This window comes from Nicotiana tabacum, chromosome 8 (assembly GCF_000715075.1).
Source record: "Nicotiana tabacum cultivar K326 chromosome 8, ASM71507v2, whole genome shotgun sequence".
NCBI classification, from domain to species: Eukaryota; Viridiplantae; Streptophyta; class Magnoliopsida; order Solanales; family Solanaceae; genus Nicotiana; species Nicotiana tabacum.
In genome coordinates, this window is record NC_134087.1 from 8,154,509 (window position 1) to 8,170,474 (window position 15,966).

A 15,966-nucleotide genomic window follows, 5' to 3' on the forward strand; every position below is an offset into this window, starting at 1 on the left:
ATTACATTCTACTTATACTAGTGACTTTTACATGACATTTAAAAAAAAAATTAACCGAACCATACCGATACTGAAAAGAAATCGACATGATTGGGATGGTTTCACAAAATCTAATTTTAATTATACATAATAAATTAACCGAAAAATAAATACGGTACAAATTTTACAAAATAACCTGCCGAATCGAACCATTAAAAACCCAACATTAGTGGGCGCTTTACTCCTTTTAATAAACTTAATCAAAACAAAAATAAGTTATCCGAGTCAGTAAATCGTCAAATAAGAATGATAAAACAGGAAAAATCACAGCAATCCTTTTCTTTTTTTTGGCTTAAAAAAATCAAAATAATCCACGAAGTGTGAAAGTGAACTTGAAAAGCTAAAAAAATAAATTTTTTTAAAATAAATTAAAAAAAAACTTGAAAATTAATATTTTAATTAAAGGCGACCAGCTGCCTAAGGGAAGACATTAATATCCCAATCAGAATGCGATACGTCTTCGATTTTTTCCTTATTTGTACTTTGCTGACGACCACTTCCCCCTACCCCCCACCCCCACCCCCACCCCACCCCTACAAAAAGCGTAAAATGTTACTAGTAACAAAATATCCAGCAAAAAATCAACTGATGTTGCCCCCTCTCAAACTCTAGGTTTTTCCATAGCCATACCTTAATCCCGCGAAATTCAGATCACATCCCCCCCTAAACCCAATATTTCATTCAAATTCTCGTCAATTTAGGGTTCTTTTGTTGATATTGTTGGTGTAAAGTTTGTTTTTTGGGTGTGTTATTGATGATGGCGGGAGTGGGAGAAAAAGAAGTGGAGGAGTACGAGAGCGATCCGGAGGAAGCAAAGATGTCGTTGAAGATGAGGAGGAGAGAGGCAAGTAGTGATGATGAAGAAGAGAGCGAAAAGACAGAAAAGCCCTCAAGGAGGATTGACGACTCTGATGACGAATCAGAGGAAGGACAAGGCGCTGCTGCTGAATACGACGAGGAAGACGAATTAGAGGAAGAAGAAGAGTATGTGGAGGAAGAGGAAGTTTATGATGAAGGTAGTGTTGGTAATGAAGAAAGTATTGTTGTTGAAGCAGAAGCAATATTAGGTGAGGAGGATGAAGTAGTAAAGGAAGTAGTGAGGGAATTGAATTCGGGGATGGATAATGGCGATGGCGATGGCATTGTTCCGGGAGAGGCGAATAAACCGAATGAACCCTATTCTGTTCCCACTGCCGGTGCTTTCTACATGCACGATGATAGGTTTCGAGAAAATGCTGCAGCTGCCCCACACAGGTCAGGTTTCCCCCAATTAGTTTGGCATCGAGACATTGTTGTTGTTGTCGTTGTTGTTATATATTGAGAAATCTTATTTGAGAGAATTGGCTTGTTAGAAGTCAAATAGAAATAAGTGAGCCAGTGAATATGTTGGGGAAAGAACCTTAATTTTATTTTTGACTTTCGTCTTGCACCTTAAACTGAATCACTTGCACATAATTTTTTGGTAATGGATGATATGCTTTCATGAATTGAAGTTTGGTCTATGCTTAAATTGTATTGTCATAGAGGCTTCGGGTGCATGTTCTCCCTGGAAATTTGAAATTATTAAGATTTGATATGTTAAAGCAGCTAAACTTTGGTAACTTCAACATTCTTGTTTTTCAATTCTTAAACTTATGTGCTGATAGACGGCCTAGCAAGAGTAATTACTATAGCTGGTACTTTTTTTCTTGTATACTTTGGACAGTCAAAAAAAGAGAATTAGCAGGGAGGGTGTGCATTGTTTTCTAGTCATTACAATAATATATGCGCCACCTTTCGTCCTAGAACTTGCTTTGCTAAAAATTTTGTTTTGCAAGCAGATGCTGGCGGGAACGACTTATTATAGAATCCAGGGTAGCAAAGTAGTATGTCTAAAGGTAGAGAAAGAAAGGACTGCAGTTTGCTATTTCTTCTCTTTGTTGAAATATTAGGTCAGACAATAATATTATCTTTGAACGTAACTGCTTCTTTTGCCCCTTCTAAGAGTATTTTTCTGCAAAGGAGAAAAGAGCAGTTAATGCACTTAAACTATATAAAGTGCTACTAAGTTGATTTACTATACCAGATTAATGAAACATTCTGTTCTCTCTCTCTCTCACACACACACGCACACACACTGTTTTGCTTGATGTTGTAAGTTGTAGTTTTGACTAACATTTTAATTTGACATTTCACTGCTTATACCTTTTTGCAACTTGTGATAGAAAATTTTTCACTACAAATAAGCTTCTGTAGTAATGAGAGAAATTTATACGGTTGTCCTATGTTACTTGTTTTGTTAGGCGTACATTTGGTGGAAGAAAATTATGGGAATCAAAAGATGATTGGAAATGGGGGCATGACAAGTTTGAAGAGTTGACCATGGAGGAGAGGCATTATGGAGAGGTGAGTGCTTTTAGTGATGTGCTATTTTTTGTGGTTTCTTTCTTTTTCCTTGTTTCCTAGTCTTCTGCGCATTAAATTGTATGGTCTTAAATTGTTCTTTCTAATTTCTCAGCGTAGAAGGACTTCAAGGGGTCGGTATCGAGGTCGTGGTAGAACTCGAGGGGTTGAACGTGGAACTTCAGGGGGGAGAAGACCAGCCACATACATCAACGATTATAATCAGAGTACAGATAATAACCAGAAGATTCAGAACAATGCATCAAAAGGTGTGCGGGGTCGTGGGCCAAGTAGGTATCGACCATTATCTAAGGAAAACATTGATGCTCCTCCACTGAACAAGCGGTGAGTTACAAGTCAGCTAATTTTCCTTTCGTCTCTTCCTCAATTATTCTGTTTTAACCTTCTTTCTCATATTGAATTTTTTCTCCAGATCTGGTCAGTCAGTTGAGAAACTTTCTCATAATAGCAATGGCAAAGCATCTGCTCCTGTATCAAATTTCGAAAATGACGGGATTACATCTGCGAAGCAAGGCTTTATATCAAGCTTGAATTATGCTTCTCCTCCATTTTATCCCTCTGGTCCGTCGACTAAAGAAATTACAGTGACACACAAGAGGGAATTGCAAACCGGGACAAGCAGCCACCGTGCACAGCCTTCTCTTTTGGGCGGAAGTTCTGCTGCTGCACAATCAACTGCAATGTTGCGGGGGAAGGATGTGAGTGGCTCTAGCGGCATAGACAAATATAAAATGGATGGTCCTATTTCTACAGTTTCTGGGAAGCTTCCATCCAGCTTACATATGCCTCCTGGTTCCTCATCAGTAAATTCTAAGCAGTCTCAGCCATTGAGAGGCCAAGGAAGAGGATTTAATACATTGCCACATATGAATTACCAATACCCTGTACCCAATAACCAAGGTAGCAGAGTTACTCAGCCAACCAAGGTCCACTCCACTCAGCAAAATTCTGCTCAAAGTCGAGGACAGCCTTCTTTGCAGGTTACCCAGCAGCTTGTGCAGCAATCTGATACTGGATCTCAATCTTCTCCCCCCAAAACAGGACAAACTATGAATACCTTTCATGGAGAGCTCGAGTCTTCTTCGGAGTCGGGTAAATCAAAGAGTGCTATTGTTGCAAAAGGAAAAGGAAGTCTTCAGGGCACTGGAAGGGGGTCAGCTCTCTATGGTGGAACACTAGTTATGGGCACACCTGGAAGCATGGGTAGTGGTCACGTTGATCAAAACTTATCTGCAACTCCACCGTATTTGCCAGGTAGACCTTTCATATCTAGCATCTATAAATGTGAAGTGCAGAAGGAAACTAGCTCTTTGTTGCGGCCAAACACACACACAAGTGCACGCGGTCGATAAGTAATAAAGTGATAAGTAAGGTATCGTTCCCCTGAGGACTTGTTATGAACTATTAACTAGATTAAACGATTCTAATTATCTAAGCAAGGAATAAACAAATTAAACTAAAAAGAAACAAATAATGAACTTTGAACAGAGGAAGAGCAGATTTTTATGTTATCAATGTGATGAAAACGATCTAGGGTGATGGGCTATCTAACATCCTGGTGTATTCTTCAACTGATTCAACTTCTCAATCTATCTAGTTGAATAGTCACATGGTTAATATTACTCGTAGCATTCTCCCGGAGTACTACTTGCCTATTCAAGTTAATCTAACGCCTATATTTCTATGGAATTAGAGTTAACAAGAACGCTTTTGTAATTCCTATGTAATGACTAAGCAAGACTGTTAGTTATATCCCTATCCTAACCATGAATCACTCCCCGAGATACGGGTTCAGAAACATGCTCTACTCAATCCTGTTTGCAATCTAGAATTCCCTCTCCCGAATTCATCCTTAGATTCATATATAGTATTCAATTGGTGATTAAGTAGTTGAATAATTAAGCGCATGATTGAATAAATAAACTAATACAATGAATTAACAAGCCGAAATCAATATTCAAATAACAACGTTCATGAAAAAACTAAAACCTTAGAATGTGAAGTTTAGCTCCACATAGACATGGTTGTCAAACAACAAATATCCAAAGAAAAAATTATTGGTTTGCCGGAAGAAAGGATGAACTCAAAGCTCATCGGCCGTTCCTTACTCTCCCTAGGTCAAAAGTTGTTTAAAAATCATATTTAGGGTGTATTTATAGGTGTAGGAGACATTTTAGTTCAATCCCAAGTCGGCTAGGAGAACGTGTAGCGCTCGTCTTAGGGGACGCAACACGAGCACCTTGACATCCACCTTCATGGAGGTCTTGTGATGGTTGTCGTGATGGCCTCACTTCACTGTCTTGCACGACTTGTAAAACCTCTTGTAGGCCACACACGCTTGCGATGCGAACACTCTAGACGTCCCCTAGTGACTTCAGTTCTTCATGTGTTTCCAGCTCCAACTAGTGCCAATCCTTCACTTTAATTCCACCTTCATAAAAAATCACTCCTGCATCAATTATGAATTAAACCACAACAACTATTCTCAAGGTATGAGTCGGAAATATACTAAAAACATATACTTTTAGCTGAATATCATTCTTGTTCCAAAATGCACTTATGTTAATTGTTCTGTAATGTTGTTCTGATGGAACAACAACAACAAAAACAACCCAGTAAAATTCCACAAGTGGGGTCTGAGGAGGGTAGTGTGTGCATAGACCTTACCCATACCCTGAGGGAGTAGAGAGGTGGTTCTGATGGAAGATTTAATAAATTTGATTTGTATATGTCCTGTACCTTTTTATTGAGAGAAAGTTATTAATATCAAATTAGCTAGGTTTCTTTTCCAGAGATCTTGCTATGATTATATTGAGTGGAGTAGTTTACATTATTAAGAAGGATCACTTTTGTACTTCTGGATTTTCCCAGTGGAAGTTTTTAACAAAGTTATGGAATTTTGCAGTCATGCAATTTGGGGGCCAGCAACCTGGTGGCATGAGGGTGCCTGCTGTTGGCATGGCCTTCCCTGGATATGTTGGCCAGAACTCCGATATGACATGGTAAGGTTGTCTTTAACAACTGTGATGCTAATCAAAATATTTACAAAATGAAAGGGGAGAGTGTGAGGAAGTTGTCGCCTTGTACTGTATGGAGATTTTATTGCTGGTTCTTTCCTAATTTATACCCAGTTGGAGTGGCAGCTTTACCTATGCATAGTGGGAATGAATTATCCTTTCTGTCTGAATTCTTGGAATTTAGCAGAATGAATCTATTCATTAATATATCATCATTGTCATGCCGAATGGGGTAATACTTAAATAATGCCATTTTCCGATCTCCAGGTTGCCAGTGCTAGCTGGGGCTGCAGGAGCATTGGGCGCAACATACTGTTCACCATATTTTGCTTTTGATGGTGGTTATCATGCTCGACCATCTGGTGGGCAGATATCATCTCTTACTGCTGCTCCAAGGTCAGTATATTTGGCTGTTTAGAAGATATTCCAGCTTTTTTTTGTGTTTCCTTCTGGCTTGAGTTTCCATGTCGTACTTTGGCCAGTATTGTTATTCTCATTCCTTTGGATCACATATAGCAGACTTGAAAGTTCAAGGGATTCATCTTGTCTGTTTTGACATTTCTTATGCATTGTGCTGGAAATTTTTAGTTTCTGGACAGTTTTACTTGAAGAGAGTTCTTGTGTCATTGCTTTGCAAGATTATAGTTAAATGTCTCTGTGATTCATTTTCACCAATAAAAGTTGTTTCGTACATCCTGTTCGCCTTTGGGAAAGTACTTTCTTTTTTTAATATGAATAACTGCAGCTTTAGATGTGTAGAGCAGTATTATAGAAATAAGTTGAAACCCATCTTAACAGTTACTTCTGTCTGCAGCAAAGAGGATAGCGCCAGTAAACCAAACCATGAAAGGAAGCCTGAACAGAAGAATGGTATGACTGCTCTTATCATTTCCACTTTTTTGTTCTACTAGTTATGCAAAATTCACTTAGGTGTTACAAAATTTTTGCCTCTGTATCTGATCTTGTCTGCCTTAATTTCATTCTCCAGAGCTAACTAATGATAATCCCGGACAGCGACAGAAGAACCCCCGCAGGCAAGCCTCGATTCCATATTGCTGCATCGAGATATCTTATTCCCGAAGTTCTTTTTTTGTACAACAACTGTTTGTATATATCCTGTTTGCTTAACTTTAACAAAGATTCTGAGTTTCCTTTAATATTCTGGGCGCAGATATACAGAGATGAAGTTTGACCAATGAGCCAAAGAGTAATAAGCAGATTAAGATCATGATCTATTGTCATTACCGCACTTCTCAGGTGTTGCAAATCTCCAAGGAAAACTTGTGGTGTTGCAGCCTTTACCCAGGCCCTCTGTTAATTCCAATTGTTGATCTGGAGTATCTGGGGTTCTCATATATGGTAAAGCTGTAGGTAATGATTTGTCTTTGGGACTTTAATATGGCTGCTTTCTGTTGTGCCTTGCTTGCAAGGTGATTTGGTATTTTAAAATGCTGCATACATAATCCTAAAGGCTAAAGGAGTATACTGCTGGTGTGTGGGATTTATTCCCACATCAATAAAAATATTTAACTTACCAAAAAAGATCCTCAAGGATTCGGCATTACTGCAGCAATTGCTCTACCCCAGCTTCTCAGCAATTCTTTTTATTACGTAAGGGGTAGGGGAAGGGAAAGTGGAGAAGGGGATTATAAGGTGGGAAATCGAACCTTCACCAATAGCCAACCAACTTAAGTTAAGTTGGGAGACTGTTGAACTTGAAAGAAGTCATTATGGTTTTTGTGATGTAACTTTATGCTCTCTGTTTAGCGATATTTTATCTTACATTAATCCATACAATGTTTTTTTTCCCTTCAGAACCGGTGTTCATATTTGGAGTTTGCAATAGCCAATCGCAGGTTAACATAACAAACGCCTGCTCATGCTGCTTCGCTTTCAGAGATACACTGCAGCTTGACAGGTGGCAGTTATCTGTTTGAATATATGGTAAGATATCAGAAATCTAAGCGCCATGCTTTGATTGTTGCTTTTTAAAATTGAAGAATTAAGTTTTTTTTTTACCTTATTTTTGAATCTCAGGTTCTTGTGGCTTGGGTTTCTTTGTTCCCCTTTTAGGAAACTAATGGTAAAGGACCAGAACCCAGAAATATTGTGCAGCTCCTTTCTTTTAGTGTGGGAATTTTTTTTACCTTTTAAATCTATGCAACTTTTATTTTCAAGTTTCCATTAGTGGCTTCAATTGATTTCAGTAATTTGGTGAGTTTCTTTGGAACCCGCTGAAATTAAATGCTCTATAGGTTAAATATTTTGGGTGAGTTTCTTTAAGCGAAAATATCATTTCTCTGTCGCTCTATAGAGAAAGGGTATATATTGATCCAACTTCATCATTTTCGCACAAACCATAACAGATTACAAAAGGTTCTTTTTTCTTTTATCCCATGGTGTTATTCTTCTTTTTTAAAGCTAGATATAGGGGGTAGGGGAAGGGAATTACAAGATGGAAAATCGAACACCTCAACCGATTGAGCTACTAAGATTTCCCGTGGCCTTATGAGATCTGCAATTGTGACTACATGAAGAATGACTACATAGGCTGGAACACGGATGCAGTCGATGAAAGTGGTTGTCATCGATATCTTTTATTTGGATTGAGGAAAGAAGTGGGTTGATTATTAGGCTGAAGTTGTTGGTGGAATTGAAATTTCTTTCTTTTATTGCTTCCATCGCGAAGTTTAGGAATGGGAATGTGTATGCAAAGATCATAATCAAATGGAAGAGGAATTTCTCTTTTTTTTTTTAATTTTTTTTATTTTTAAAGTAATGGATATGGGGAAACTCCATCGGTATGAATTTTACATAGCATAACCAGTCTCACTAATAGCATGTTTGGCCAATTTGCAAAAATTACCTTATTTTGAGAAGTGTTTTTCTTAAAAGTATTTTTGGTGGGAATTAGTTTGTATTTGGCTAATTAATTTTAAAAGTACTTCCTAGCAACAATTAGTGTTTGGCCAAGTTTTTAAAAATTGCTTTTAAGTGTATTTTTTTCAAAAGTGCTTTTCAACAAAGTACTGTTGAAAAGAAGCTAGTACTTTTTTCTGGTTCTCCAAAGCTACTTTTGTTTCTCCTCAAAAGCATTTTTTTTCTTCCAAAAGCTTGGCCAAACACTTCAACTTTGAAAAGAAAAAAAAATACTTTTTTTAAAGAAAAAAAAGTGTTTTAAGGATTGAAGAAGCTTGGCCAAACATGCCATAAATAAGTTTGCTGTTGGGCGGTTAGGATAAAAAAGAAGGTATTTTTCACTTTTTACTCGCGTCAGAAATTATTTACATTCGATAGCCGAAAAAGTGTATAAAATTTGTATAATTATTGTATATAACATGCAGAATGTCTATATATATAAAATAATATATATTTTTTGGCTATTATTTTAAGAGCGGCTATACAATACATTTTTCTTTAAAAAAATAGTTTAATCATAAAATAAATACTCCATATTGGCTAATTGGATATTAACATGTAGTTGATTAATTGAACATTCACGGGTATGACATAGGGTCATTGAAGATATATATGATATTGAGTCAATCAAACTGGTAAAAATTATGGGAGATAATGTTTAAATTTAAATGATATATTTTCATGTGTCTAAGCATTAGTGCACATAGTTAAAACTAGGGGTGTACATGTACCGGATTGGTTCGGGTTTTATCAAAACCAAACCAAACCAACTATATCGGTTTGGATTGGTTCGGTTTTGTTGGATTTTTCGGGTTTTTTGTTACTTAAATATTATTTCAATCTTACTTTACTAAGTTTTTTATAAATAAATATATGTTTAGTAAAAATATAAAAAATTGACAAATATATTATCTATTAAAATATTCTTACGAGAGAATTTTCTTAGTAACACATAATAGTTATTTTTTTAGTCGTCTGACAATAATGTTTCGTTGATGCACACTTTTAAGGTTAACCGAATTTAGTAATTAAACATAAAAATCAATATGATACCTAAATAATAATGATCACTTCACATCCAAAAAATATAACAATTTAATAGATCTTAACATATGATATGAATATGAAAGAACAAACACATTGACGCATTTCAGTAATACTTGATGAGAAAGTGATCATACAATCCATTATTTAAGGTTAATAAATATGGAGCACTTCATATACTATTAAATATTATATCCCGCAAGAGAATCCCAAATATTTCTAGGCACTTTTTAAAGAAAATTCAATATAAAATCTTAAAAGTATATATGAAATTATATATTTATATGTCGGTTTGGTTCGGGTTTTTTTTACTCAATACCAAACCAAATCAAACCAAACCTAGTCGGATTTCGATTTGATTTGACTTTTCGGTTTGGTGCGATTTTTCGGTTCGGTTTGTACACCCCTAATTAAAACCCATGCAGCTAATTCAAGTTGACACACCAATGACCAAAGAAATTAAGAAAATGTAGTAGCTGATTAATTGAATGGCGGTGACTTGATGGCATTTAGTTTCAAGTCAAAATTTTCAACAATTATTATTTTTACACCCAAAAATCTAAAAATAAACAGCAGATATCTTCAAAATTATTTTCTTCCATTCAAATGGTAAAGACGTACATGAAATGTTGATTTTTTGGAGTATGTTGAGATTTGAGATCAATTAGGCGTGGGAAGGGTGGAGGACCATAGCTTACTTGCTTTTGAGTTTTGCCCTTTGTCTGGATAAAATTGGATCGATCTATTTTGGAGGTAAAAGAATTAAAGAGAAGTATGAGTGTCTGTTACGATCATCTGTTGCCACAAATGGAAATTATATAACAAATAGATTCTTTAATTCTTCTAGAAGGAAAACCACCACACACAAGTTCAGGGGCGGAGCTAGTGTTAGATTTAAGGATCGGTTGAACCCAATAATTTTGATCCATATTCTTGATTTATATTAAAAAATCCGCCGAATATTTTAAAATTATTAATTTAAAAATTAATAACTTAAAAGAACTAAATTCTGAACACATAAACTTTAAATTCTAGCCTATCACAAAGTCTATCATATATCAACAACATGAAGAGTGATGTTCAAGTGTTGTTTCGTTGTCATCCCTTTAATGGATTCTTGCCTTTGTCTGTTCACAAATGGTGAATGGAAATTTCCGTTTCTTATATATTACTCTATCAAAAGTTGATGGATTTGGCAAATAGGTAAGCAGACAAACATGTGACCTTTTATATTAAGGTTTTCTTTTATATATTGGAGATGTCAAAAGATTTTATACTATTGGTTTATTAATTGTCTTTTAAATCTCTATAGTAAGCATGATGTTAACAACTCGTAGAATAGGTTAAGTATTCTGCCCTATCCAAAGGCGGACCTATGTTATTAGGTGAGGGGTCACGACACCCGAAAAGTTCGACAAATTTTTCATGAATACAGTTTTTTGAAAATACTGATATATTAGTAGTGACATCCCATATACAAAGCAAACTTTGGTTGAAAGCCGACAAATCATGTGATTTTTTTTAATTAATTAGGTTTACTTTTATATATTGGAAATGTCAAAAGGTTTTATACTATTGGTTTATTAATTGTCTTTATATCTCTATAGTAAGCATGATGTTAACAACTCGTAGAATAGGTTAAGTATTCTGCCCTATCCAAAGGCGGACCTATGTTATCAGGTGAGGGGTCACCGACACCCGGAAAGTTCGACAAATTTTTCATGAATATAGTTTTTTGAAAATACTGATATATTAGTAGTAACACCCCATATACAAAGCAAACTTTGGTTGAAAGCCGACAAATCATGTGATTTTTTTAAAATTAATTAGGTTTACTTTTATATATTGGAAATGTCAAAAGATTTTATACTATTGGTTTATTAATTGTCTTTTATATCTCTATAGTAAGCATGATGTTAACAACTCGTAGAATAGGTTAAGTACTCTGCCATATCCAAAGGCGGACCTATGTTATCAGGTGAGGGGTCACCGACACCCGAAAAGTTCGACAAATTTTTCATGAATACAGTTTTTTGAAAATACTGATATATTAGTAGTGACACTCCATATACAAAGCAAACTTTGGTTGAAAGCAGACAAATTATGTGATTTTTTTTAATTAATTAGGTTTACTTTTATATATTGGAAATGTCAAAAGATTTTATACTATTGATTTATTAATTGTCTTTTATATCTCTATAGTAAGCATGATGTTAACAACTCGTAGAATAGGTTAAGTACTCTGCCCTATCAAAAGGCGGACCTATGTTATCAGGTGAGGGGTCACCGACACTCGGAAAGTTCGACAAATTTTTCATGAATACAGTTTTTTGAAAATACTGATATATTAGTAGTGATACCCCATGTACAAAGCAAACTTTGGTTGAAAGCCGACAAATCATGTGTTTTTTTTTAATTTATTAGGTTTACTTTTATATATTGGAAATGTCAAAAGATTTTATACTATTGGTTTATTAATTGTCTTTTATATCTCTATAGTAAGCATGATGTTAACAACTCGTAGAATAGGTTAAGTACTCTACCCTATCCAAAGGCGGACCTATGTTATCAGGTGAGGGGTCACCGACACCCGAAAAGTTCGACAAATTTTTCATGAATACAGCTTTTTGAAAATACTGATATATTAGTAGTGACACCCCATATACAAAGCAAACTTTGGTTGAAAGCAGACAAATCATGTGATTTTTTTTAATTAATTAGGTTTACTTTATATATTGGAAATGTCAAAAGATTTTATACTATTGGTTTATTAATTGTCTTTTATATCTCTATAGTAAGCATGATGTTAACAACTCGTAAAATAGGTTAATTACTCTGCACCATCGAAAGGCGAACCTATGTTGTTAGGTGAGGGGTCACCGACATCCGGAAAGTTTGACAAATTTTTTATGATTATTGTTTTTTGAAAATACTGATATATTAGTAGTAACACCCCATATACAAAGCAAACTTTGGTTGAAAGCAGACAATTAATTAGGTTTACTTTTATATATTGGAAATGTCAAAAGATTTTATACTATTGGTTTATTAATTGTCTTTTATATCTCTATAGTAAGCATGATGTTAACAACTCGTAGAATAGGTTAAGTATTCTGCCCTATCCAAAGGCGGACCTATGTTATTAGGTGAGGGGTCACGACACCCGAAAAGTTCGACAAATTTTTCATGAATACAGTTTTTTGAAAATACTGATATATTAGTAGTGACATCCCATATACAAAGCAAACTTTGGTTGAAAGCCGACAAATCATGTGATTTTTTTTAATTAATTAGGTTTACTTTTATATATTGGAAATGTCAAAAGGTTTTATACTATTGGTTTATTAATTGTCTTTATATCTCTATAGTAAGCATGATGTTAACAACTCGTAGAATAGGTTAAGTACTCTGCCATATCCAAATGCGGACCTATGTTATCAGGTGAGGGGTCACCGACACCCGGAAAGTTCGACAAATTTTTCATGAATATAGTTTTTTGAAAATACTGATATATTAGTAGTGACACCCCATATACAAAGCAAACTTTGGTTGAAAGCTGACATATCATGTGATTTTTTTTTAATTAATTAGGTTTACTTTTATATATTGGAAATGTCAAAAGGTTTTATACTATTGGTTTATTAATTGTCTTTGATATCTCTATAGTAAGCATGATGTTAACAACTCGTAGAATAAGTTAAGTACTCTGCCCTATCCAAAGGCGGACCTATGTTATCAGGTGAGGGGTCACCGACACCCGGAAAGTTTGACAAATTTTTCATGAATATAGTTTTTTGAAAATACTGATATATTAGTAGTGACATCCCATATACAAAGCAAACTTTGGTTGAAAGCCGACAAATCATGTGATTTTTTTTAATTAATTAGGTTTACTTTTATATATTGGAAATGTCAAAAGATTTTATACTATTGGTTTATTAATTGTCTTTTATATCTCTATAGTAAGCATGATGTTAACAACTCGTAGAATAGGTTAAGTGCTCTGCCATATCCAAAGGCGGACATATGTTATCAGGTGAGGGGTCACCGACACCCCCGAAAGTTCGACAAATTTTTCATGAATATAGTTTTTTGAAAATACTGATATATGAGTAGTGACACCCCGTATACAAAGCAAACTTTGGTTGAAAGCAAAAATGTACCCTTAACCTTCAAATTCTGCGTCCGCCACTGGCCCAACCAATTCTATCATAATGTTAGTATAAAACTTCTTTAAACTATCAGTAAATATAGTTTCAATTTTTATTTAATTATTATCAAATAAAAGTGACCTCAAACTCTTCGTTTGTACGCAATGATTTTTTTTTGCTGCTAAATGCATTATTGACTTTTACATTTACAGGTATCGTAGGGCCATCTTCTATTAAAATTGTGGTTAATATTAGTACGATTCAAAGTAAGCAAAACATATGCTATTGACACTTGAGTTTCTTTCTGCCTATCGTTTTAAATTGGAACGCATTTGCTTTTTAAGTTCCAATTATTCTAAAAACTAGTAGATGAAGTGGGCGTTTGGACATAAGAATTGTAAAATTCCAAAAAAAAAAAAAAAGTGAAATTTTTTAAGTAAAAATGGTATTTGAAAATTAGAGTTATATTTGGACATGAATATAATTTTGGGTTGTTTTAGTTTTGTGAGTTATCTGAGTGAATATTTTAAAAAACAGCTCTTTGGAGTTTTTCAATTTTCGAAAAATTCCAAAATTCATATTCAAGTGAAAATTGAAAATTTTATGGTCAAACACTAATTTCGAAAAAAGTAAAATTTTTTGGAAAAAAGGTGAAAAAAATTTAAAGCTTTCTTTTTGCATACTTTAGGTTAATTATAGAATCAATCTAATGTTATTTTAGTTATGTAGAGATTATTTTTTAAAATTCTTCCAACTATATATTTTATTATTTTATGTGAAATTTTATGCTAAGATTATTTTACCTAACTCCTTCAACCAAACGATACAGTCTTTAACATGAACCTCAAAAGGTAATTTTAGTAAGTTTCAGAATTGGATGTAACTTATTCAACGTGACAAAAATTCTAAAGTATAGTTTTGTGGGGAACAACTTTTTCAGCCATTGTATCAGATTCTATATAGCTGGACAAAGCTGCTAAATGAAAAAGTAAAGTGGTCCAAAAGAGACCATCAAAGGATGTGGTACAACGGATGTGATTGTTGTTATTTTAATTAGAGGTCTCGAGTTTGAACTCTGAGTATGAAAAAATCCTTGATATAGAGCGCTTCCCTCCAAATTATTGGTCCTACGCGGTGCGAATCAGGATACGGTCGGGCTCAAATATGGATACCGAACACCGGATAGAAAACCAAAAAAAGTTATCTAAAAGAGAAAGGAATAATTAAAGAAGGAAAAGGAAAAGGAAAGGAAAGAAAAGGAAAAGCAACTGATGAATTAAATGGAAATAAAGGAAGAACTTCAATTTTCCTATTAGTAATTCTTAATCTTCTTTTTTTTTTTCTTTTCTCTTCTCTCTTTATGTTTGTTCTTTTTCTTGAGTGTCATGCCAAACTCCAATAAATTAAGAAGGATAAAGATTAGCTTTGAATATAAATGGCTAACCACTAAGAAGTCTAGCCTTAATGGCAAAATGAAATGGTACAAATTGCAGCAATGGGTATGTACACATGTTAAATGAGAAAACAAATTCTTAGTTGATAGTAGTTGGCAATTGAAAGATTTATGAGAAACACACCAAACGATATAGTGACAATATAAATGAATTTTACTCAATCAATGCAGTTAAAATCAGTTATATGTAACTCTCTATATCAAATATAGATTGGTAACCTACACATAACACAATATTATTGTAAATGACGTGTTACAACAGGTAAAACTATTGAAAGTGTAAGAATTTATTTATAGATAATTTAAATCCAAACTGAAAAAACATAGTAAAAGAAGACTTTACCAAATAGCCATGCTCTATTTTCATGATATTTGCTTTCATTATCAAGCACTTGAAGGTGGAATGCAACTCATAGAAGACATAATTGGTTCTCCTTGTCAAGCATTTTGACAAGATTAAATTTTCTCAGCTTTTCCTCGTAGGTTGCGTCGAAGCCAGGAATTTTCTCAAAAATATTCAAACTTGAAAGAAGTGAAAAAAATTTCCAACAAAGAGTATTCAATATATGTTATATACCTATAAAACCTAATGTTTTACCTATATACTCAGTGTAATTTTTCGACGAAGGGTGTCAGTTGACCAGTGGCGAAGCCATATGGTCACAAGTAGGGGTGTCAATGGTTCGGTTCGTCCAGTTATTTTATAAAGTTTTTACCATACCAATTTTTCAGTTATTTTATTATATATAACCAAAATTAGACTTTTCAAAACCGTCCCAATTACGTCGGTTTCTCTTCGGTATCGATACGTTCGGTTAATTTTCGGTAATTATTTTAAATGTCATGTAAAAGTCACTAGTAGAAGTAGAATGTAATAATATACGTACTTTTATAGGACTTAGCAAAACTCTCTAAATATTTTTACGATTTAAAAGGTGGA

At 34.3% G+C, this 15,966-nt stretch overlaps 1 protein-coding gene across 1 annotated transcript; it reads left to right on the top strand.

Annotated features, from left to right (window-relative positions):
* The first annotated feature begins 607 nt into the window (after positions 1 to 607).
* LOC107783779 (protein MLN51 homolog) lies at positions 608 to 8,278 on the top strand. Its single transcript, XM_016604797.2, has 11 exons — positions 608 to 1,293; positions 2,322 to 2,424; positions 2,537 to 2,766; positions 2,855 to 3,696; positions 5,348 to 5,444; positions 5,727 to 5,855; positions 6,274 to 6,329; positions 6,448 to 6,493; positions 6,631 to 6,830; positions 7,275 to 7,403; positions 7,497 to 8,278. The coding sequence occupies exons 1-9, from the start codon at positions 794 to 796 to the stop codon at positions 6,656 to 6,658; spliced, it is 2,031 nt and encodes a 676-aa protein (XP_016460283.1). The 5' UTR covers positions 608 to 793; the 3' UTR covers positions 6,659 to 6,830; positions 7,275 to 7,403; positions 7,497 to 8,278.
* The last annotated feature ends 7,688 nt before the right edge of the window (positions 8,279 to 15,966 follow it).